We start from the raw sequence: 26441 nt of genomic DNA, 5'->3' as shown, positions 1-26441 counted from the left end.
ATAGTTGCGTGCGAATCTAATTTTCAAAAAGTAAATTTAGAAAATTTGATATATATTATACTTAACTAATAATCGACGGAAAATAAATATAAAAAATTTAACATTATTTGACAGTTAATTTGACATTTAATTCCGACTGTTATTTTAACTGTTAATTCTAATAGTTCGTTTAACAGTTATGTCTACTTTTTTCTAAAATAAAAATTTGGTTATTAAAAAGAAATGATCATATATGAATTTGAACAATTTTAAAATTATGATCTTAATGTTCAAATTTATTGTTTTGTACATTTAATTGTGACATTTTATGACATCCTGTAAACAATATTAAATAATATTTTGTAAATATTTATATTGAAAATCCTATATTGAATCTTATTCAACTTACATTTTATTGCATAATTATATACAGAAGGTATATAATACGTATATATATATATATATATATATGTATACTTGGATAAAAGAGTATTTATACTTAAAATATAAGATATAAGTAAGGATTCAATAAGTACTTCTAATGTGCGTGTAAACATTTTCCACATTTTATTAGCTTCAATTTTATGATTGCTGGGTGAAAAAATTGATTTCTTCTGGGAAATCAAATAATTTTCCAATCCAAAAATACAATTTTTTTTTTTTTTGTTTGCGGTTTAGTTGATTTTATTGATCTTTATTGAAAATTTATACAGTTATATACAATAAACTATAGGGAATTGTTACATTATATGTGTGTATGTATGTTATGTATGTTATGCATAAATGTATATAAGAACTAGTTGTATATTCTAGTATTATTTGATGCAGTTAAATGTATTATAACAGAAAAATAACAACAAAACGAATTAAAATGAGCAAAATGAGCAAAAAGAACAGAAAAAAAAAAGATTCGATATGAATTTGGTTTGAGAACAAAAATCTCTACAAAATGTTAAAAAAATTACAGCCAGATAAAAACACTTAAAAACATTTGCGTTTCAATTTTACGTTTTTATTTTTTACATTTTTTTTTTTTTTGGTGTTGCTATCGTTTGCACCTTAAAATAAGAGGAAAATCACATTTATTTTGAATTGGAAGAGATTTTTATTCTCTTACATGTAGAGTTTTTTTGTTATATGTACTTGTGTAGGTTTTCCTTTAGATATAGTACATATATTTGAGTTAATATGAGTAAATAATAAATTTAAATACCAAAAAAAAATTATAGGTAAATAAAAGTAATTAAATCTTAACCTAAATTTTGGATTTTTAATATTTACTCAATAAAATATTTTTGATGTTTTTCATATATGTATGTTTTGAATGTTTTCGTAATATGTTATTGTTTGTATTTTGTATTATTTGTGTAAATCATTAATATTTTTGATATTTTGTATATTTTTCCACATAATTATAGAGAAAATTTTATTACTGGACCAGAGCAAAATAAGAAAAAGTAGGTAATTAATTGATAGTGTTAATTGTATGAATTAATTGTGTAATATTATTAGTTCTAGATGAGTTGCATTAACGGAAGTTCTTACACAGAAATTTTTGTAGACACAACTACAGCATCATTTTATTTATGAAATTTTTCGTGACTAAATCCAACCATTGCTTTAATGTTTTCTAAAATATTTTTAAATTATTATTATAAATTATATTTTGATTCGGTGCAGTAGTTATGGTATCGGTCCTTTAATCGAAGGGTGTCGGGTTGTTAAAATAGTGGTCATTTTATTAATCTGTTATACTGGAATACCATTAAGTATCAGGCATTCTGTTATATTTTACAAAATTTTTTTTATTAAAATAATATGAAAAAGTTCACAAGTATACCAAAATTTTCGTATCATATTTGTTATAGAAATTGCAAATTAAAATTAATTACTTTAAATCACAAATTTTTTTGCAATTGTTATAAAGTAAAACAAATTTATATTTTAAACACATATACTTTATAATTATCAATATATCACTATTTATATTCATATGATTTTTATATTATACCCTTATATACATATGTATATATCACGTTCCAGATGATTAAAAATATTTTTTTATTATTATCACTGTATTGAACACACTAATCAATTTTTGTATTTTTAATGAGATGCTCGCTTTATATACTGAGCATTAATATTATTATTATAAATGTTATCTAAGGAAACTGACCATGTCTGTATAACTAATTTGTCTTATCAATGCAATATGTAAATATTTTTCTAAATTTAAATAAATTCATCTATACAATATGAATGCATATGTGTGCGTGTTGTACAAATGTGTTTGTAGTTTGTTTAAATTAAACGAAAAATTTCGAAATTTCTTTTTCGAAATAAGAAATTACAAGTATACGAGTATTAAGAATTTTATTGAATTATTGAGAATGTATGTGACATTATTGTGATTTTAAGGGGTAAACGGAGTAATAAGAACTACAATTTGTAAAATTGATCAATATTGATTTGATCAAGTACAATTTTCATATGTAGAATATTTAATTATTAATTTGCGCCTTGTTTTATGCAATTTATTAATATTCTTTTTAAATTCCTCTTACAAGAGTTTTTCCTAATTTCAATATTACATAGGTGTGGAATTGTTATACAATATGGTATAAGGGTTGTGACTGTTGAATTGTACAGCAAAATAATTTCAATGCGAATTTTGAAGTAACGGAATAATTGAACAATTCTACAAAATCGATTCGGTTTCGGATATGGTTGAATTTAGTAAACAGATTTAATATTAAATATAATATGTTTTGTCATTGACTACAAAGCTTTGACGGGCTTTAACAGTGTGGTAAATGCAAAATATATTAAGAGTGTTATTCATTATGTTTCCTTTGTGAGTTCATGCTGTACAATTAAAAAAAAAATTTTAAACGATATTTTATAAATATAATCGTTTAATTATGATATAATTGCATAAATTTGGGAACAAACTCAATAATAAAAATATAAATGTTGCATACATTTAGGAGGAACAGTGATTATCTAATAATATAATTGCAATTCTTTTCACGTTTAAGATGCTATAACAAATTTTTGTGAATTTCAAAGTTAGAAACCAGCGAAAAAATTTCATCAAATATTTTATAAATCTACATGACGTCAACGTGTTAGGAGTTCAAGTAACAAAAACAATTTGACGTTTTCAAATGAAATTTTATTAGAAATATCTCAAAAGTGTTATTCATCTATGGCCCATTTCTGATGGTGGCTCATTTTCTATCCTAATACCCAGATTTGGCACGGAGAAGGCGGAGGTTCCTTAGATCGCATTTCGTTTTACGAGTTACGAACCTGAAAAATGTAAATACCAGGGCTCTGAACCAATTTATAAAGGACTCGGGCTGTTTCATTTGAGGTTGGGGATTATGGAGAACTAACGGTATCACAACGAGCCTATTTGTGCCCAAGTTTACCGTCGGATAACCGCGTCAACTTAAACCTAAACCTAGATGTACTCATACATTAATGAGGATCGATAATTCATAAAATCCATTAATGAATTTTGAGGCTTCAAAAATCTGACATACCCTATAAATTACGTATAAGTGTATAAATATAGCAGGTATATTTGTATATGTTTTCAATACATATTTAATTTATTTACAATTGAAGACAATTTTATTATTGAATTATTTTAATCTTGATTAACAAAATTAGTACACAAAAAAATTTATATAAAAGAAAATGAAATGCAATAGGAATAAAAAAAAAAACCTAAAAATCGATTCTTGGGGGTGTTTTAATAAGCCTTTTTTTTCCATTATTTTTTTTTTTTTTTGTGAATAAAAGACAACAAAATTAAAAAAAAAAAAAAAACGAAAAAAAAAAATCTAAAAATCAAATAGGAAATTATAAAAGTAGGAACCTTATAATTATTATAACAGTTTTTTTGTTTTTTCTTTTATTTTATTTGTTTGTACTTGTTGTTGTTGTTGTTGGGCGGTTATAGGGGAATATAAATTAATTGATTTAGTTAGTTAGTCAAGCTATTTCGTTTAATTCATATAGTCAAGTCTTGTGTTCGTCCGTGGTGAAAAATTTTTTTTTTTTTTTTGGTAGTGGTGGTTTTCTGGTGATGGTTTCTTTGTTTTTGTCTTCTTGTAATTTATTTATTATTTAATGCCGTTATAATCTTTTATGCATTTCATTTATTATTATTTTTTTTTAAATTTATTACAATTAAATTAAATTTTAATTAATTAAAAATCATTAAAAAAATATTTGATTTTTTAAAAAAAAATTTCAAAAGTAAAGTGCTTTTTTATTGTATTTTTGTGAAAGTTTCGTTTCGTCTTTGTTAACGTTCTAAAATTGAAAAGCAAAACAAGAAAAAATAAAAGATAAAATTAATAAAAAATCTTGCAAAAGAAAAGGATTTGAATTTCACAACACAGAAATTAAAAAAAAAAAAATAAAAACCAAGACACAACAAAAAAATTTCGTTTTGTAAGGGTTAAGTTTTTTCTATTGAATTTTTTTTTTCTTATTTTAATTTTGCTTAATTTTTAATTTTTTTTTTAAAATGAATTTTTGTAATTTTTGTAGTTTTAATTTTCTTTATTGTTACGTATACTTGGATTTTGCATACACTTAATTTGTTTCACTTGATTATTTTGTAAAACAAATTCACTCATCAATTTTGTACTAAAAATTATTGCTTTTTTAATCAACAAAAAAAACAAAAGTAATTTTGGATTATTAGTTCGCATGTATATATTAAAATTGTCTGTTTTATATGTGTATATGTATATATGTATATATGCTATACAGTAAAATCCATTTTATTTTATCTATACGAATTTTTAAGGAAATGAGTTGAATGGAAAACCTTGCTTTCCAAAATTGATTTTTTCTAAATTTTGAATTCCATAAAAAACAATTTTATAATAATTTTCATATTTATTTAATCAAGTTATATAAAAAAAAACAAAAATCTAAAATAATCACCAAAGATTCGGTTATGTCAAAAAATGACAATAACAAAATAATGAGCAAATGACATATAATTGACAGAATTATTATGAATAATTGAATTTTTATATCTGACATATAAAAAGTGGAAATTGTACTGGTCCTTTAACTGAAGGGTTTCGGGTCCAAAGCCTCCAGTCAGGGTCACTATAAAAAAATTATATTCATTATTTTATATAGCTTTATGCACATTAAATATAAAAAAAAATTAATATTAATTGAAGTAAAATAAAACAGTAAATATTCAATAACCTTAAATATTTCATATAAAAAAACTACGGTAGGCTCATCACCTACCTAGTAAGTGACGGTCTTATGACATAAGAAACTGGTTAATGGTTATCTACAATATCGTGCACCAGAGCCCTATGCTCCTCGAAGTAGCGAAGTAGGACAAAATTTTTACAGTATTTTAGATAAGGTCCCTTAATATTATTACGATATTTAATGTAAAAGTAAAGAGAATCTATTAATTTAAGATTTTAAAGTAATTTTGTTTTATTTTTATTAATTTTGGTACAATTTACTAAAAGTATAATTGATTTTAGTAATTTTTACCAAAATGTCAAAATGAAATGATATCAATAAAGTCTCGATTCGATATAAGTATAATAAAATAGAATATGTACAAACTTGACTTGAGCTGAATTTTTGAAAATTGTGCAGTTTAAAATCGTAATGTACATATTGATAATTTTTGAATTTATATTGTATTTAAAGCAAGTTATTATACAAGTTTTAGAATTTTCATAACGGAACATACCTTATTGCTGTAAAATTTTTAATTATAACATTTGAATAAATGTATAACAAATTGCTTTTTGCTCTTATATGTTGATGTAAGATCATTGATGTTAGATTAAATTGTTTTCTACTGTATGTTGATTTGTAAAATTTTATAATCATGTGTTTTTCTTGTATTTATTTTTTGTTTCTTTTTTTTTAATAATTCGTTTTGTTATCATCAATAGTGTTATCATTGTGTAAATACGTTAAATGAACTTTTATACATTCACATTTAAGTCATAAACTATGTATGAGAATTTTTCTTAAATTACAGGGTTCTCAATTTGAATTACAGATTTGATTTTGATATGAGTTGTTATATACGATTATGTAAAAATGTGTAAGAATATATGTAAGAATTTAGCGTTTTGTTTACTACTTTTCTAATACTTTTAAAAAAAACACACTCAATTTCAATAAACGGATTTTAATTAAATAAACGTTTGAATTAAGAACACTTATAAACGTCATATAAGAGGACGAAACGATGGAGCACTTATTGTGTGAATGCGGGGCGATTGCTCGTCTGCGACTGGAATGCTTCGGGGGCGCTTTGTAACCCCCGGAATGATCTCGCGGTTTGATGTGGCTGTTATACTGGGGTTTGTCAGGTGCCTGTGTTTAGGGCTGATCTAGGTGGGGACGAGAATCATAAAAGATCCTAAGGGTCGACGTGAGAGGAGTGGCTTAAATGCCACGGTCCCGGGGAAGAAAAAAAAAACGTCAATTGAAGGTGCTGTAAATAATAAGAAATTGGTTGATATTCGTAAATAATTTATTTTACTTCAATTCAAAATTAAAACAGAGTAAAATTAAAATTGTATTCAGTTATATAGAAGAAGCAATTTTTAATGTTTTCAAGTATTGTCCACACACATGCTAAGTAGGGTTAAATTCTGGGTACTATGGTGGAATTGTCGGAAGCTTCACAACATTAAATAAAGGCTAATCTACTTTGATGTTTGATACACGTTAATTTTATGTTGAATCATAATATTGATCCACGATATTTGTTATATAATTGCTATTGCTAATTATTTATTGTTTAAAAGTCTAAATAGTTAAAATCACTAAAAGCTGTAGAGCTCAAGACTGCAACACATGTTTTATAGCAATTTTAACCATGTAAACAATATTTTCTTTTTCCAGTGATTATTAAGAAAGCAATAACATTCTCTCTAATACTCGTACTCGTATTTTCTCTCTTCGATGTATAGAAATATGATCGTGTTTTTTCGTTTTCCCTGTATTAATTTTGTTAATTAAAATTAATTAATATTCATGTATACATATACATATATGTACAAGGTTTTGCATTTTTATTCCCGTACCTGCCAGTACGAGCGTATGAGCGAAGGGTATAAAAATAAATAATTGGCTGTCTGCCCATGCCCATCTCTTTGTCTTTCCATCTGAAATTTTTTGATTATTTGTGCTAGCTGCCATACAATTCCAATAGTTGTTTGGCCATCTATTAGAAACTATTGAAATTACGGTACTAAAATGAGAACTATATTATTTTCGTGGGAGTGTATGTTCAAAGAGTATTATAAAGTCGCCACACTGTTTGTTGCCGTTTATAAATTAAATCGTAATTAAACTGATAACCTGCTCAATAGTTTACCATGGCATATTTGTTCGCCAATAGGATAACTAATTTGTACGGGTATCATAGAGTTGACATGATCAATTCTATTTTCTCGCGTTTTAATTATTTTTTCTTGAAATTCTTACTTTGCATTTTTTTTAAATGTCAATAATATTTCAATTTATGCATTTTATTTTAATATATTTTTTTTTTGCTTCTTAAATATTTTTAAATTAAATGTCATTAATTTTTTGTAAGTTTCTTCAATAAGTTTCTCTCTTTATTAACTTCAGAAGAGTAAAAAACTTTTTTATGAAAATTGTTTTTTCTTATATATACACTTGAATCTATTGCTAATATATATGGAAAGGACCATATTATAAGAATATCTATGTATGTAATTGTATGTATATTTAAATGTAAGCTATGTCATAATTCAAAGTTTCCCTAATCAACTATATACCAACTCTTTTACCAACTATATAAACGTTTAAGAAATTATTCTCTTTCTTTGTATCTTATAAAAATATAATAGTTTAAGAAGTATGTTGCTAAGTTGCTGAAATTATTATCAATAAATTATGTGTAACAGCTTTTATAATAAACAATTCACAAAGTCTATAATATACGCTTTCTCATTTTGTAGTGGTTATACTTTGTATATTAAAGATTAATAGGCGCGTGTACACATGGTATAATCGACTTTTATATAAATGATATTTTTTTTTTTTTATAAAAAGGAATCAACTCGCATTTTATTTGAAGGATGTACGTATATATGTATGTGTGATGAAGAAAATATGCTATATATCATAAAAGAAAATAAATTTCCTTCACGTTCTTATGATATGTCTATAAACCTGTCTTTCACAATGATCTGAAAGTAAAAAAAAAAATAAAAGGAAAAATATAAAAATCTTTTTAAAAAACTTTTTAGAATTGGTTGCAATTTTTAATGTGTGTGTAACAAGGGACTTCAATATTCTTTTAGTTCATAAAATGATAAGCGATATAAGGCAGATGATATCTGGCAGGCCAGATGAACATTTTTATTATGAGAAGAAGTTTTTCTTTCTATCTATATATATATATATGTATGTGTGCATGTGTATAGTGTTCTTTTTTTTCATATACTAATTATTTTACTTGTTCCTGCTTTATTCTTATATTTATTTTTACTTACTTTTGATGTATTACCGTATGTAACTTGACAGATTTCTTTTTCATATTCAATAAGTTTATCTTTGGTATATACATATATATATATATATATATATATATATATATATATATATATTCTATATATAGTCATAATAAATTAAGAAAAAAAGTTTTTAAGTTTTTTTTATAGTTATGATTTTTTTTTTTTATTTTTTTTTACTATAAACAGTATTGGATAAATTATGTCAAACATTTACTTATTTTTGACCGGAACAACTGGTTCCCTCTCTTGAAATTCTACGAAGTAAATTTTATGAAAATTAGGTATTTTAGTGTGGTAACAATTTAAAATTTAAATAATTAGTTCTGTCCAGGATGAGTACATATAGCTCATTATAACAAATTTATAGAGTACTAAAACGAAAAGCGTTTGATAATAAAAGTGTGACAGCATAAAATTGAGAGGTGATAAATGTCACGTGACAAATTTTTTCCCCTGAATTTTTTCAATTGCTAATTGTTGCATGAAAAAAATATATACATATGTGTATAATGAAAAAAATTTTTGGTTTAAAAGTGATATACAGAGAGTCATAACGGTTATGTCAATTTACTTAATGACAGTTAAGTTTACATTATAGGGTTTTAAGTATTTCTTGAGACTCACATTTTAGGTTACATGGTATGTATATAGGAGAAAGATGCTTCATCTCACTTTCTTATTTTAGTTGTTATACTTTAAATTTATTTGTTGACATTTCAGTTTCCATGAGAAGAGAAAGGAAAATTGACAGAAAATTGAGAAAAAAAAATTTTAAATGACAAGAAGGTTAATTGCCGAACATACTTTTAAAAGAGACAATTAGACGAATATAATTCAAAATAGTAGAGAATGGTTGCGCTAAGACTTGAGTGTTAATTTTTGACAATAAAAAAGTGACACAATTATAGCAAATTTTTGACAATTTTAATTGACATATATTGTACGTAATGTTCCTACTGTTTATTTTGTGACAAGTAAATTAATATTTTTGTATACATATATCAAAATGCATACATACATACATATCTTATAATATCTATAATTTTTTTTATATCTTTTTTTTATTATTTTTTCTTTTTCTGACTTTTATACTTTGTCTGTCAATGTAATCAATTTTTTATAATATTTTCCTTATAAAAATATTATTATTTTTTTTGTTTGTTTGTTTCGAACTGGTACTGGACTTCATTTCATTAAAATAATTTATTGTATACAGCTATACCTACATACACACATATACAAGGCATTTATACAAGGATGTAAAACACTTGTATATATAATTTATAATGTGTAATTTTCAATAATAAAATAAAAATTCCATATGCTACCAAAAATTTTGTCAAAAAAAAAAAACCAATACACACATTTATAATGTTTGTGTTTATAATCTTATTTTTACTATATAGATGTCACTTTTATACATGGGTATATTGTGAATAGGTAGGTTTGTGTTGTTCTTTTTAATGATCCTATATTTTTCCTATACTAGTATAGAAAAAAACATCTTGAATTATTTTTACTGATTTCTACTTTTTTTTTTCTTCTTTTTAATGTTCATGTTATTTTTACAGGAAAAAAAAAATTTATTTATTACTACTAGAAAACTTTTTTGGCAATATGCGATTTTTAATTGTTACTGCAAAGTACTTATAAAATTCCCTTTACTTTTAATAGGAAAGTATTTTATTTTTATATAGCAGGATTTTTATATAGCAGGTATACAATATGTATATGAGCTTATTAACGGTATATAGCGAATCAGGAAAAGCAATATAAATTTTATGTCATTTTTATTATTAATGCTTTTAATTATATACAGTGGTAGTTATATATGGTGTATTTGCGATGAAAATTAACAGCATTTAATCAGTGTATATGACATAAATAATTACTTGAGTATGGCATAGAGAATGAAGGTGATTTGTCAAACACATATGATAAATTTTTAAAATAAAGTTTAATGAGGAAAGTTGAAATCTATCTCTTCTGTGATTAGCTGTGACTTTCTAAATGAAGGAATTAAATTAATTGTAAGATTAAAAAAAAAAATATTTATTTTTTTTTGAAAAAATCATTTTTTTGTAATTTAATATCAATTATACTTCTTCTTCTTGTAGCTTTACAACTGACTATAAGCGGTCTGTTGAGGAATATTCGATTTTGGACTCTGTTTTCGTGCATTCTTACAACATGCCCAGCCCAACTGAGCATTTGAGACTTAACGTATTTCACTACATCTTTCTGGCTATCTTCTCCTGTATTCTCCGTTTTGTAGTCTTACAGGCCCATATATCTGTCTCAATATTTTCCTTTCAAATACCAGTATTCTTTCTTGTATGCAGCTTTACAAACTGTTGTTGTTGAATGAATGAAAATTGAGACACACTTTCAATGTCTAGATTCTCTATCGAGATGTTTTCGGGTTGTCTTCTTCCTTCATTTCCAGATAGTTTGAGATACTTCGTTTTTTCAGTGTTGATGGTTAGGCCAATTTTCAATTATTAATTGAAAATGGTCGTATTAACATTACAATTCGAAAAACAATTCAAATTCTTCTAAAAAAATTCTAAAATTTTCGGCATTGGTAACACTTTTCAATTTCTTGGAATTACGTATGATGTTCAATTTTTTATAAACCTATACTACAACACAACTAATAAATAAATCTCATTTTAGAACCAAAAATTGTAGCGGCAAACCATAAATAAAAACTTTACTATCGTAAATTTTAAAATATGCGATAAAATATAAGAAGAAATTATTGATGGGCGTATAAGTTTTAGCTTTTATATATATTTTAAAATCGAATAAGATAGGAAGTAATAGGGGGCGTTCATTTTTATTATAAAGTAAATTTGGTTAGAATTTTAGATAAAATGAATTTGGTTAGAATTATTTTGAATTTTAAGAACTACCTTATTTCCTTCCATAACGTTTTACATTATAAATGGAGCAACTCCATTAATTTTTGTAATTTAATGTAGAATTATGTTAACACTTGTCAATTAAATTTTTAGTGTTAATTGTTAATTATTTAATAAACCTTTTAAAATTTTTCTTCCAAATATTCAAAATTTTTCTTCTTCAGTCTATTCTTGCCAATCCGAATTTCTGACTGTATTAAGATTTTGTGCTATTTTACTATATATGTAGTTGTCTTGTGACAACCTTATTTTCATAAATTTATTGTTGAACCAGTAATATTCGTATGTAATATTCGCATGCTCCCTGCGATGTTCTCTTGTTACCTTATATTTTTTTGCAACCTTATAGTTATAAGGAATTGAATTTATAAAGTGTTTCGAGTATTATTTTGCTATGTTTTTTTTCTGTTTTTTCCTCTCTTTTTTTTTTTGTTTGAAAGTTCATAGAAAATAGGAAATTTTTGTTTAAATTGCCTTATATACAATAGAAGACTAATGACTTAATCGCTCTGTCATTAGGTGCAGAGTTCACTTGGACATCAATCCAAAATAAAATTGATTAAATGAAATATATAAAAATATCAAACATATAGACCCAAACATATATGAGTGCAGTACGTACAGTGAGGTATAAAAATTTATACTGTATTTATTTATGTGTATGTATACTTACTTACTTGTACATGGTTATGGATATGTCAGAATGTATAAATTTTCTAAAAAAAAAAAAAATTAAAGTACTTTTTTTTTTATAAGAAGCAGGAAAAGACTGTTGTGCTATTTGTTTGAGTAGACAGAATACATATTTGTCTTTCTTCTGACAATCTAATGAATGAGGAATTTTTGTATTTTGTTCTCTTCATTTATTTTAAAAAATAAAATGGAATTTGGCTTCTTTTCCTTTTTTTTCGTTGTTGTTTTAAATATAGGGAAAAAAAAAAAATGTTTTGAAAAAGATTTGCATTAAAAGAATTAAAAAAAAAAAATATGAAAGAAAAAAATAACAGACGAACTTTTATTAATTAGGTAAGTGATATAAAAAAAAAAAAAATATTGGAAAAGTTCTACATTTTCTCTCTCTATTTTTGCTCTTCTATTTATTGAATTCAATTATATTCTCCTTTTTCATGTTTTGTAATCGCAATAATTACTTTAGTTTTTAACTTAATAATTTCTATTGAACTGACAAATTGATTTCTATAGGTACATTCATATACACATACACCTATGCACTGCAATTGATATGAGCAACTTATGCCCATTCAATCTTTTTTCTTTTGTGTTCTTCTTTTTTGGATCTATTAATGCACTATTTGCAATTAATAAGCTTAAAAAATTCAAAATAAATTTAATTATAAATTTCGATGATTTCCTTAAAAATTAATTAATTGTAATTGTGTGCAAATGAAAATAAAAAAATCTGATGTGGTCAGCACATAAGCGATTATAATGTTTATTGGCCAGTTAAGCGAAAGTTTTACAGAAAATCATCAGTAGCTGCGGTAAGCCCAGAATGTTGCGGTTACAGGTAGAACTAAAATATTAAATTTCAAAAAACTCCATCAATTAGTTCAGTGTTTTTGGCAATAAATGTATAATCGAACTCTGGATCATATTTCCGAGCTCTGATCTTCCCAAAAAAACTGGTTGTCATATTTGAAGTTGCCAAGGTGAAACTTCTTATATAGTTCCAGTAAAAGTCTCCGCAGCAGAATTGAAAATTTTTTTGCATTTTATTAACATTGTTTAGTAATCCCTTCGTTAGTAATGCTTAGGTTTTTAAAAATTCAGCAATTTTGAAGGCAATTTCATTCTAAGAATGATGTTCGGTTTTTCCACATTACGCTAGAAAAATTAAGTAAATGTGTATATAGAATAGAAATATTAAGTAAAAGTCGATAGTATGTATGTATATGCCGCTTATTAAAAATAATTTTTTTTCTTCAAATAAGGCTTGCCATATTACAATAATTACCATATTTCTCTATAATATCTCCTAAAACATAAAGTAGAGGCCGTATATCTAATACTGTGCGTGATTTTTACAAATTTAAGTAATTTTTTTATGAAATTTATGATTTTTGTGTGTTCTTCAGAAAAAAATTTTTTTCAAAATAATTTTAAAAAAAAAATTATATTTAGTATGATTTGAAAAATTTGAAAAGTTTGACATAAGAAAAAAAATTTATAAAATAAATAAAAATTTTCTTTGGATACGGAAAAAGAGCAAAATGCAAATTATTGAGTTTAGTATTTTTGGGTCAGTTCCTTAAGTAAATTTCTAGTTTTTTTTTTTCAAATTTTGTGCATTAAATTTTTGTCTTGTTCAAAATTATAAGTTCAATATTAAATTGTACAAGTGATAAATTAAAAGGTGAGTGACTTATAAAAATTTATTAAAATTATTTTGTGAATAAAAATATTTTTGAATAATTAAAACTTAATATTATTTTGAAGAAAATATTTAAAAAAAAAATGTGTGGTTAAAAATGAGTTTAAAAGCTGATTTATGCACTTACTAAAATGCAGACTTAACCTCAATTTGATTTATTCAGCCATAAAATTTTAAATATTGAATACTATGTCAAATTGATAGACACCCTATTAAACTAATTGATCTGTTATACGAAGCTAACGGGGTTTGTCTTTATGCACGCTGCGCTGAAAGTTCTACATTAGAACTAAAATTTTTAAATCGTAGCGTTAAACAGTATGCAAAAACTTTAGCTAAGTTTCTTTTGTTCACGCAGTCTACAAATTCTGAAACTTTTTAATAATCAGTCGTTCAAAAATAACAGAAATTATATTGTTTATGATATTGTATCCCAATAATTTTCGCCTCCCAATTCGCTGCAAAACAAAGAAATTTTATCAAGATTTTAAGACTTAAAGAAAACTTAATAACCCTTCAATATCTGAATCTGCCATTTTGAAATTTAAAATTTTTTTGAATTTTAAATTTAAAAAAAAAAAAAAAACGTTTCATGAGGCGGCGACAAGATTTAAACTAGTAGTCTGTGCTATATTTCCTGTGCTATAAAGTAATTTCCGAATGAGCTATATTTTTAGTGTATGTAGCGTGAATTTTCGAAACAACTACAAGCTAGAACTATTCTAGAATTGAATAAATGAAAATCCCCTAATTTTTGAAATAATTTTTAATTTGATTATTGTGTGTAAATAGTTTCCTGCAATTATTTCTGTGCCATCTTTCCAAATAATCACAAAATACTTTTAAGTTTTAAATGCCTTTATGGAATGAAATTGCTTATGTAATTCTCCCTTTAAAATTTATAAAATTTAAAAAATTAATATTTTTTTTTTTTAATAAAAGTTGAAAATTACTTTTTGACATTTTATTTGAGATTTTTTTTTTAATTCATCGTAAATCAGAAGCAATCACAGTTCAATTCTTTATATAATAATTTTATTCTTATATGAAAAGAGAGAAAAAAATTTCTAATTAATTTAAAACTCTAGTCAATATCAATTAAATGTATGCTGTACAATTAAAAATCAATATCAATTTTTCTATACTAATTTTTTCTTTTCTTCTCCTAACAACAAAATTAATTAAGTTGATGGAGGGAAAAGTAAGCGTGTTCGTAAACGGAAAAATAATAAAAATAAATGAAAAAGAAGCAAAAAAATAGAGAAAGAGAAAAAAAATAAGTCGAATCGTTTTCTATCTATAATCAAGAAAATTTTTAATTGCAGAAATAATTTCTAGAAAACTAAAATAGGAATGTATATATGTATATATATAGAATTAGAATAGAAGTTGAATCTGTTATTTGTAAGGTTTCATTTCACCCAGCAGTCATTTTCTGCCGAATCGTGGAAGAGAATCAAATATTTTATTTGTGTGTCAAATACTTGCGTTTCATAATACTCCCCACTATTGCAAAGTAGATGAGAGTAATTTGTAAGTAGAGCTCTGTTTAAGTTATAACGAAGTTTTGTTACAAATGGAGTATAATCATAATGAAAAACTGTTATATTAGAGTAAATGCTAACCAACAACTTTAAATATTGTTGATTACGCCTTTATTTTTTCATGTAATTATTTTATGACACCTATCGGAATAAACCTATATTACTACTTCTCTCAACATTATTTTTATGTATACGGTTGAGAGCGTTTATATACGTAAAGTGTGTTAGACGTTTAAAATGCTATATAGCATTAAATGGAATGTTAAATCATTGTATATGCGTATATAGTATTAATTTTAATTATTATATTATTTAATTAAGTGACACATTGATTGCTTTGGATTGTATTTCAATTCATAATTCACATCAAAATCTCTTTCCTTAAATCCTGAGAGCGAGAGAGAGAGAGAAATAAAAATTTTGTAGAAGAGAATTTGAGATTAAGTATGAAAATGCCAACACGATCTATATATAGTGTAAACTTTTACATCGATCTATATAGTATAACAGTTAATTATTTTCATTTGTATTGCCGTTTATTTTCAAAACTATTGCCGTTTATTCTAGTTGTTTTTCATGGTTTTTTTATAGTGTTAAGATATTTTTCTGAAAAAATATTGAATTTTCTATGCATATAACAGATTTCAGAATTATTGTTATATAATTATAAATGTTAATGGAATTTATTAATATAAAAATTTCATTTTATTCACAGTATATAATAATATGAAATTTTTCCCCTTTAACATTAATTTTTGTTTTTTTTTTCCAGTGTTTACGATATGTAATAAATTGTGAATAGTGCAGGTACATCGATTTTCAATTGCTTTTGTTAACTTATTGAGGTCAATGAGATTCAATTTTAGGAGAGCATTGTCTTAAATATATAAATTTTACTTATGATTGTTATACGATATAACAAAAAATCATAAATATAGATGAATTGAATTTGAAGTATTTTTGAAAATCAAGTAAAGCTTATAGAGAGAGTTACAGGGTGAGAAAGAGAGAGAGATAAAAACAAAAAAAAGTACTTTGATAAAAAGTAGGACATTTTTAAAAGAAACAAAAGGAAAAACAAAAAGTGCTCATAACAATTTTTTTTGTTTCACTCTGATAAAATTTTATATCTTGCTTTACTTATATAATATATTTTTTTTCTTTATATAATCAATTAAGGGCTATTGTTTTAAAAGAATATATGAGGAAAAAAAAAGGATATATTTCTATTCTTATGTAATATGTCACGATCCTTTTGATTTCTCAACATTATTCTTAAGTTTTTACTATACTAGGTACTTACTAAGTATAATAGTACTTTTACATGATTAGAATTGCAATTTAGTTATAAGAATTTTGCACTCTCTTATCTACGACATAAGAGTATGAGATATAGATTTAGGTAATAAAAAGATGTGATATGACTATATTAAGAATCTGTTATATAAGAGAAGATAATCTAATTTTATAAATCTAATATAAATTTCTAATTGTTTATTTTGTTATAAGGAAATCATTTTGATTTTCTATAAAAAATTTCAAATTATTTTAGAAACAAACGTGGGAAAAGCATGTAATTATTTTCTATTTTAATTATTTTAATGCAATTATAACAAATTATGCACATTTTACAAAATATACTGCTATTAGATCTAGATTCAAAAATTCTTATAAATGTAGTATTGGAAAAATACCCCGTATAATAATAATTATTAAAATATAATTTTTACCCCAACTTTATTATTTATTAATAAAACAATTATTTTTCAATCCCTACAAACGATTTATGAATTATAGTTCTACAATAATATTATTATTTTTGAAGTGATTGATGGTATGGCGAAAATAATGATTGAAAGTATACGTGTACTGTTACAAAAGAAAAATTTAATTGAGTCATTTAATTCGTGTCTTATCAATAAATCAGAAAAAATTAACATTCTATTATAAAAAATTTTGTAACCTATATTTTTTTGCTTAAAATTTTGGAAATATTTTATCAAATCAATTCAATAAAATAATCTACATTATAATTAACCCAGCTTTTTCCATCTAGCTATATTAATAATGAAAATAATAATTAACATAAAATTTTGCATATTTTTAGGAAGAGTTTTTTTTCCGTGTAGATGATATTTTGTGATTCTTATCTTCACATGTATGAGCAATATACCTAGTTCCTTTTGATAAATTGCAGCTATTTTAGGTCGTAAGACTTTCGGCGGCATTACTTAGCCTTTCCCGAAACATCTTAGCTACAGATAACCAATGTCTCGTAATCCAACAATTGAAGCAATCTTTATAAAAGAATATCGATTTACCCCCTACCAGGTTAAAGCGACAGACCACACTCTCCGTTTTACCTCTCCTCTTTGTATGAAGAATCGAGAGGTGATGTCAAGTAAGTACATTCACTCAAAACCACGACTTTGTATAACCTAGAGAGGGTGATGGGGAGGAGCTCTAGAAATAATAATTACAGAAAAATATTGCATAAAGATTAAAATACATTACATTCACAATTTATTTAAGGGTATGTTATTTGTGACTTTAATGTTTTTTTAAAATTAAAATCTGTGGATTGCAGGTGATGTAACTGGCTTTTATAGAATTATATTAGTTGGACCTGCGGTTATGGGTACACAAAATGTTGTTAAATTTTTATGTCTTTTAGGAACTTTAACTTAAAGGTGGTGGGAGAAGAGTCGGAAGAAGTGAGGGGGGAGGGGGGGGAGAATGTTAGAAATAAGATAGAGAGAGAGGGTAATTTGGCACAGATTAACATTTTTTTTTTATTGTACTCGTATTCCCCAGCAAAATATTATAATTTTATCTTTGGAATGGAAAAAATTTTAAACGGACTGACAAATTGATAGACAAACTGCAACTAATAAGCGTATTTTTTATAAAACCTTTAAAATTCTTATAAAATTTTTATATTCCATATAAGGTTCTCATATTATTAATAAAGCCATTAAAAGTATACGCTCATCGTTAATATTACAATCATATTATGGCAACAAATACAAGATATAAGATAAATATTTATATTTATAGTATAACAATAATAGAAGTTGACCGTTATGCTGTGTATTATAAATTATAGAAAAGTAAAAAAAATAATTAGTATTGTAAAACATTAAGCAATTACAGCAGTATTTCATTATAACACCTAATAGTCATGTATAATAAAAATAGATTATGCTAAAAATAATAACAATGTATAAAATAAATGAAACTAATTTTATTACAAGTATTAGGTTTATGCCAAGTTTTTACGTGCCAAATTTCCAATTATTTAATAAGCAGGTTTTTTCCATTTTTTGTTTTTGTTTTTGATTCTTTCGTTCCTTTCAATATAACTTTTATTTACAATATGTAGAACTTGTTGATATATTCGATTTCTTTTTGTTATTATATTATGTATGTAGAAGAAAAATAACTGATATTGTATAATTTTTACAAATTTCTGGAAATTATAACTCTCTTGTATATATATAGGGCTTCATAATAATAATAAAGCAAAAAAAACACATAAAATGAATGCACGTACAAAAAATAAAGAATTTAATAAACTTTCGTTTTTGTACGAAAACAATATTTGGGAATTAAGATGGAAAGGAAATTTTTTTGCAACAAATAAATATTTGGAGTGGGGGTATAGAGAGAGAGAGAGAGAGAGAGCGAGGAAGAGGAATAGAGAGTATTTTCGGAAAGGGCATTTTAACGGGAAAATATAAATATTTTTATTTATTTATTTTAATTTTCTCTTATTTTTTGTTTTAGATGGTAATTTAGAAGGTGTGTAATATCTTTATTTTTTCTATAATATTTTATTAGCATCATAATTTATTCTTTTATATAGTATTAAAATTATTTAATTTATGGGGTAAAATTTTCTTTGTTGAGAACGCAAGTAAAATAGAAGTGATGGGGTCAGTTAAAATGTTTCATAAATTATGCGAAAAACTAAATTTTATGAAATTTTATTTTATTTTTGCGTATAAATGAATTTTTAGAATAGAGGATCAGATTCTGTGTGTGGGTATATATATAAATGAGTTTCTTCTAAGAACACATCCCGTACCAAGATCTCTTTAAGAATATGCAAAAAATTTAGGGTTTTTCTTTTATAAATTGGTTAAAATTTACTTCATAAATTTTAGATTTTTTTTTTAATTTGACAATTTTATAATTCATCAGCTATATACATGACACTAATTAACGTTCTAGAGGGTTTCAATAATTTATTGAAATTTGTATTTTGCGTAATGTTGCATAATTTTTTACAACGGAATTAGTAATGTTTAAAAGCAGATATGCTGCTTGTTAAAATTAGAATAATAAAGGCGGTTAATTTTTTTAGAAAAAAAACAACAAAAACTATTATATAAATTGGGACCCATTGATTTCAACGTTAAAAGCCAAAGTTTTAAACGTTACTGCATGCATTTCAATTATTTTTTTTTAAGTTCTTTGGAATTCTTGGAGAAACTTGGAAATTATTCCAAAACCAATATTATACTTAATTAATTGTTAAATTGCTCGTTCAATCCAAGTCATATCAAGCGCCCCATACCTTATTTACATATATTTTGATATTAAACTCCTTGGCAGGCATATCTTATTTAAAGAGCGCATTCAAAATTTAATTTTTTGTCTTTTGATATATGAACACAAAAATTCTATAAAAAAAAATAATATTGGCATTACATGCTCCAAAGTATGCTGAAATATACAAATATAACATTTACTTAAAATTTTTATACTCAAATTTCCAAAACAGTTTTATAAACAGTTATACAATGTTAATTAAATTAATTCTCTCTCTATCTCTCTCTAAAAAGCATTTTTTTTAAGCATAAAATATTTTCCTTTTCTATAAATTATTTTTAAACGGGTTCATAAAATTATCACATGGTTATCTTTCTTTAGTTTTTTAATTATACAAAGAATATTTTAGTTGACAACTTGTATAATATTGTTAATTTTATATTAAGCTTATATGTAGAAATGCAGACAAACTATCAGGAGGACTAATAATATTTAGTTGCATTAACATAAACATACACATGTATACATATAATGAGTGCCTGTAAGAATAGTCGCCATATTCTATTTTCGTTTCATATAGCATTTTATTAAAATTTTTGTAAAAATTAAATACCTATATATGCTAGGATAATTTGTGTAATAGGAGTTGGACAAAGTATAAAAAAAAATTAACATTCTTTTGCACAAATTGCACGAATATTAGTATACAGATACAACATATATATATATATATATTATTTTCATAATGTAGAATGAAAAAATAATGCCAAAATTTCATTAAAAAAGAAATGAATGAGTAACACAAGACGAATATAAGTTGACCGCACAAAATTTGTTCACATTGCAAAATTATAAAAACAAAAAAAAAATAAAAAAAATTTGTTAAAACCACAAAACACCCTGGTTGGTTGGCTGTCTATGGTTGGCTGGGTATATATTTATTTCTACCTCATTTTAACTGGGAAGTTTAATCGGGGATTATGTACTTAACATACAGATTTTTCTTATTTTCTTCTCTTTTGTGCATTACGTGATCGTAAATATTAAAAAAAAAAAAACAAAGTTTTTTTTGTTTCAAAATTTGTTCCAAAAATATAAAAGTATATTTTGTGCAATTTATCTTAAATTTTTTTTTTTATAAAGGGTGATTTTTTAAGTACTTGGTTTTTAAATTTAAAGAGAAACGTATGAAAAAATTGCTAATTTCTCATGCATTTTCTCATGTATGAGAAGTTTTTGACCTTTTCCTTTTCTAATATTATTTCTTATAAATATTGGTTGTGAGTTAATTTCGGACAGTCAACTTATTTTGAGCCTATTTGTGATATTTGAGCAGTAAAATCATTAAATTATATGTTTAATGTTCGTGGTTTCCAAGGATAGGACTGATACCTTTTTCATTCACAATACAATGAAGAAATTGTTCGAAACCAAATTTCTAAATGTAATTGACTTGTTCGAATAATTTGAAATAAATGTTCGGGCGCCAGTCTTCCTATACATTGAAATAACAAACTGACATGATTAACCGTAGAAAAATCACCCGTTACTTGAGTATGTCTATAATACGTGTAAATAAAAACTATAAATTATATTATTAAAGATGTTATTTGTATTTGGTAGAACACATTATACACTTGCACTACTCACAATGAAATTTGTTTACATGTCCAAATTACAGCATATTTCAGTAAAAGTTCTAAGGTTTTTTGTATTTCTATTATTAATTTCACTGTACATATTACAAAATATTTTACCGTTCATCATTATTTTCTAAAGCGATATAGTGAAACTGCCTCTGCTGAGTTAAAATAAGTAGGTCTAAGTAAATTAAGTTAAAAAATACTGGACGCGGAAATTATTCGTTTTCATTTCTATGAAAATGAAAAATGATATCAACGTACTCGCATAAGCACTATAAGTCGAGTGAATTCTGTTGTTAAGGGTCGCCTTTTGTGGTGTGGTAACGATGCGAATGCAACGTGAAAAATAATCGCTTAAGTGATTATTTTACAAGGTTGACTAAATCACTTTTGCCTTATTATCACAGTTTCATTTATTAATTTTAAAGAAGAAAATTACAAGTCAGAATGATGATATTGAAATCACAAAATTTATAATTTTTTATCTTAACTTTTTTTGGCGTATGTGAATATAGGTTAATATTCACTGTTATCAGTACACTTTATGCTTCAAATTTATCATTAATTTTCTCATTATTTAAAATTCGTATATAAGATTTTTAAATATATTTCAAAGTTATCACATCAGAATAGGTTCTCTGTTTACTAACAGATTATTGTTATACACATATCACAGATTGTTTTATAAAAGAGAAATGTGATATGATTTATAGGTGTATAATAAGCTACAGGCTATTCAATATATACACAATGTACCTGTATGAATTTACACAGTAAAGGTATGTGTTGATTTTTGGTTTTTTTTTTTTTGTAATTATTTTCAACCCTAATTTACAAGGAATATTATCAAAAATCAAGCCCCAAAATAAATGCATTTTTCTTATATATTATAGTAATACAAAGAGTTATTTTGAAAAATGTCCTTCTTTTCAAAAAGTGTACTATATATAATGGGAAAACGTTCTTCTTTTAATAACTACAAAAATAATCTTTAAGCAAAAATCTTTTTCATATATATTGTATGTAGTAAATGAATATAATAATAACGGGAAAAATTACTTTTAGTTACACGGATATACTAAATAATTTTCTGAAGTCAAAAGAAGTGAAAGCCAAGAGTGTAATACAAAAAAAAAATATAACAGAGAATGAAATGAAGAAAAAAAAAATTATGAAAAATTTAAAATAGGCGTAAAGACTAACTATGATAATTATAAATCCTTGTTTTTTTTTGTTTCCTTTAGTTTTGAAAGTCAAATGTTCGGTTAAGTATTAGTAAAAAACAAACAGTTTTATACTAAATCATTTTGTATAACAAAAAATCACAAAAATAGAGAAAAATTAACAGAATGAATAAATAAAAACAGGTTTACTGTATAACAAAAAAGAGAAAAATATTTGTAAAAAATTTGTAAAAAAAAAACGAAAATTAGTTGTCATTGGCTATCATTGAGCTCATTGATGCTAAAGTGCCGAAGTTGAACTTAACTCCAGATTAATTTACAAAAGATAGTGAGAATATTACTGATAGCGTATAATATGGTTGTGACTTAACACATATTAGTGCGCCAATACTTGTAACATATGAATGAGCCAATGCTTATGAGAACACTTTTTATATTTGCTCAAATTATGCTCAATTTTTCTCTTTTATACTCCCTTGAACTAGACAATCAAAAATTTTTGTTTTATTAAAAAGTAACGTTAGGTAGTATGGTTGTAAATATCGTCACGAATTCGGTACTAATTGCGGTATGACTCTTTAACTAAACCATTTTACTTGAAACACAATTTAGCAAACGTGCTTATACATTCCTTTACTCGGTAGACGTAAAATATTAAATATCGCCTTACTGCGAATTGTTCCTTAAATGTTTTTTTCGATCTTTATATTAAAAAGATGAGAATTAATTTAATTCGAAATTAGACATGTCTTAAAGATTTTTAATAGTGTAATTAGAAAACATTGGCTCTCTTTTGTTTGCTTTGTTTCGTTTGTAATTAGAAAACATTGGCTCTCTTTTGTTTGCTTTGTTTTGGAACTACACTTGTCACGATAGATACTGTCACGATAGCAAATTATTTCTCTTCTTACAGTATGAACAGTACACGTTATCTAATTCTCTAATTATTTTCTCTGATTTTAATGTTTTTTCATGATAATAGCCGTATATAACTCATTATTCGGCCTTTACTAGTTATATTGGCTACGTTATCCATCTGTTCTGGTAATTGTATGAAGAAATTTTCATTGTTTATGTAGCTCAATTTAAAGTAATCTTCGCGTAATGCCAGTATTTTTGATTCAATGTATTAAAACGTATTCAAGCAACAGAATGTGTATGTAGATGGGGAGGAGCGGGTGTTGATGAAAAATTTTCTCTTTTAAATTCAAAGAAAATATGGTAAACTAACTTCCAATTATGTTTAATATATAAATAGTAAATGGAATCATAATATTATAATGTAAATAATTAAAATGATACCGAAAAATTTCATTTAATAAATAAGAAAAAAATAAAAACGAGAAAAAAGAGAAAATAATTTTTGCAAGTTTCAAATTTAGAAGGACCAACAAAAAGGATTAAGCATAATTAGTGGTTAGTTTTAAAAAGGTTTTTTTCTTTTGTTGTTTTGGTTAATTATCTTTGGAAGTTCTTGTGTAATTTGTATGCTGTGCCTGAAAATACGCATACAATTTAAAATTTTTATGCAATGTTTATTAATGATGAAAAGGTTTAAAATGACATTCCTCTTCCTTTTTTTTTAAATCTATACGGTTATAGGGTTTTGAGGAGCATTAAACATGAGAGGTTGAGGGTTTGATGAGGGTAAATTAAAAAAAAACAATTTTTTATTATAAGTTTATAATTATATAATTTTGAAAATAATTTGTTAATTACTTTTTAACTATTTTATGAGCATAAAATTAGTGTGACTATTTTCGAAGAAATTGACTAAATAATTAACTATATTTAGGTAAATTTTAATTAAGATAGTAAAAGTTAAATGGTAGCTTTTAGAAAATGGTTATTTTTTTTAGATTTAAAATTTATTCCTATGGGTTATCTATTGATTTTCCTATATTCATTAGTATTAAGCATTTTTCAATTAAAATTAAAAATTTTTCTGCCACTGGAAATTTCGAAGTTGTTCATAATATTTAGCTTCTTGGATGGCAAATATTTTTTGTAGAACTTCAAATCATTATTGAGTTAAGCTTGTTAATTTAAACAACAAGTAATTAGCTATTAAATATTCAATTCAGAAATCAAATTCCTAAAATATAATTAAAATCTATATTCTTACTTCCGGGTTGCTCTAATCAGCAATGAAATTTTTCATTTAAGCAGAATATCTACCAATTGAATTAAATTGTAATTTAAGATAACTGTGCCCTAGCACGAGTCCTCCAGCACAGAATACGATAAAAATGTAGTCAATGAATTAAAAAACCCTATATATCATTAATTTCTTATCATATACCCTCATTTATTATTTATTAATTTCCAAATTCCAAATTAGACTTATATATAAATCTGGATTTTTTTTTTTCTGTTATATAGTGCAAGAAACCATAATATACCAAAAATATAGTTAATATACGTATATCTAATGTTTTTTTTTTTTCGTATTGTTTTTAAATAAAATTGTAAAATAAAATAACTTTTTAGATATACTAAAAACTGAAGGGAAAAAATATAATGGACACATACTTAATGAATACCGAAAGTATGGAATGCTACGATGAAATGTGAGTAATTTTATTATATTTTATGAATTTTGAAATAAAATATTGAATGTTAATAATAAACGTAGGCCATATAATGAGTCTATACAGATTAATTTATCAATATATCAAAAATTTTTAATAATATAGAATAAATAAAACAAAAACAATTTGTTTTTCAAAAATACTTAAAAATTTTTCTGAGTGTTTCTAAATAGACAGAGAGAGAGAGAGAGAGAGAGTGCTGTAATGAAGCATCTATATACTTGAGTAATTTTCCTGTTTTCTTTAAAAATCTGTACCTAATTGAAATTTAAAGTTTATTTTATTCTTTAATATAAAAATCACAACAATAATTATTGTTTTGCTCGTTAGGTAAATTATATACAATAATTTTTCAAATGCTGAAACAAAGATTTTTATTAGCTAAAATATAAAAAGTATTCTCAATAAAATTGAAAAAAATTCTAATATATAACTATTAAAATTTTATTACAATAAATAAATGTTAAATAAAAAAAAAGAGAATAAAAGTTTCCCAAAAATGTTGTAATGTATAATTAAGAAGTTTCCTTTCAACATTACAACATTTTATTTTTTTCTTTTATATTTTTATTCTATTCGAATAATTTTACAATTCATGTGAGAGTAATAAAAAATTAAAATTTCTTCTCTCAATATTATAATAAAATATCTTCATCCCTTTTATGATTTTTCATAAATTTTTTTTGTACCATATTATAATTTAGCATATAGTTTTGAGAGAAAATTTCCCTCTATTATTACTATGGCTGTTCATTGCTTCGAATCACAATCAACGAACATTACTATGTCTATATTTATAATATGATATATGAATGAATGTATTATTGTAAAATAATGTAAATAAGAGAAAATGATCCTTTTTAACACATGCGCTCTAGTAAAGTAAATGAAAATTTTATCTCTGTTATTTTTAATAGATTTTATAATATTATATTTTAGCATTGTATATGTACTAAACTAACTATACTTAAAAATGTTGATATTACATTGTACTAATAAAATTTTCTCGTTCTCTCTCATTTCCTTTTCTCAAAAAAAATTTTTTTTTTTTTTATTATAG

At 24.5% G+C, this 26441-nt stretch overlaps 1 protein-coding gene across 2 annotated transcripts in view; it reads left to right on the top strand.

Moving 5' to 3' along the window:
• Window positions 1–4412: 4412 nt before the first annotated feature.
• LOC129615930 (CUGBP Elav-like family member 2) overlaps window positions 4413–26441 on the top strand; it is a 187317-nt gene continuing 165288 nt past the window's right edge. Inside the window, exons 1-2 of one of the 2 annotated variants that reach the window (XM_055531358.1) lie at window positions 4434–4446; window positions 25281–25360. In XM_055531358.1, the coding sequence (XP_055387333.1) occupies window positions 25311–25360 (50 nt within the window). In that variant the 5' untranslated portion in view covers window positions 4434–4446; window positions 25281–25310. Of the gene's footprint in view, window positions 4447–25280; window positions 25361–26441 lie in introns of both variants that reach the window. The other variant, XM_055531359.1, reaches the window with a different exon arrangement.

This window comes from Condylostylus longicornis, unplaced genomic scaffold, assembly GCF_029603195.1.
Source record: "Condylostylus longicornis isolate FDR11 unplaced genomic scaffold, ASM2960319v2 ptg000153l, whole genome shotgun sequence".
Taxonomy (NCBI): Eukaryota; Metazoa; Arthropoda; class Insecta; order Diptera; family Dolichopodidae; genus Condylostylus; species Condylostylus longicornis.
Note: the sequence above shows the minus strand (reverse complement) of the source record. Positions and strands in the feature narration are given on the sequence as shown.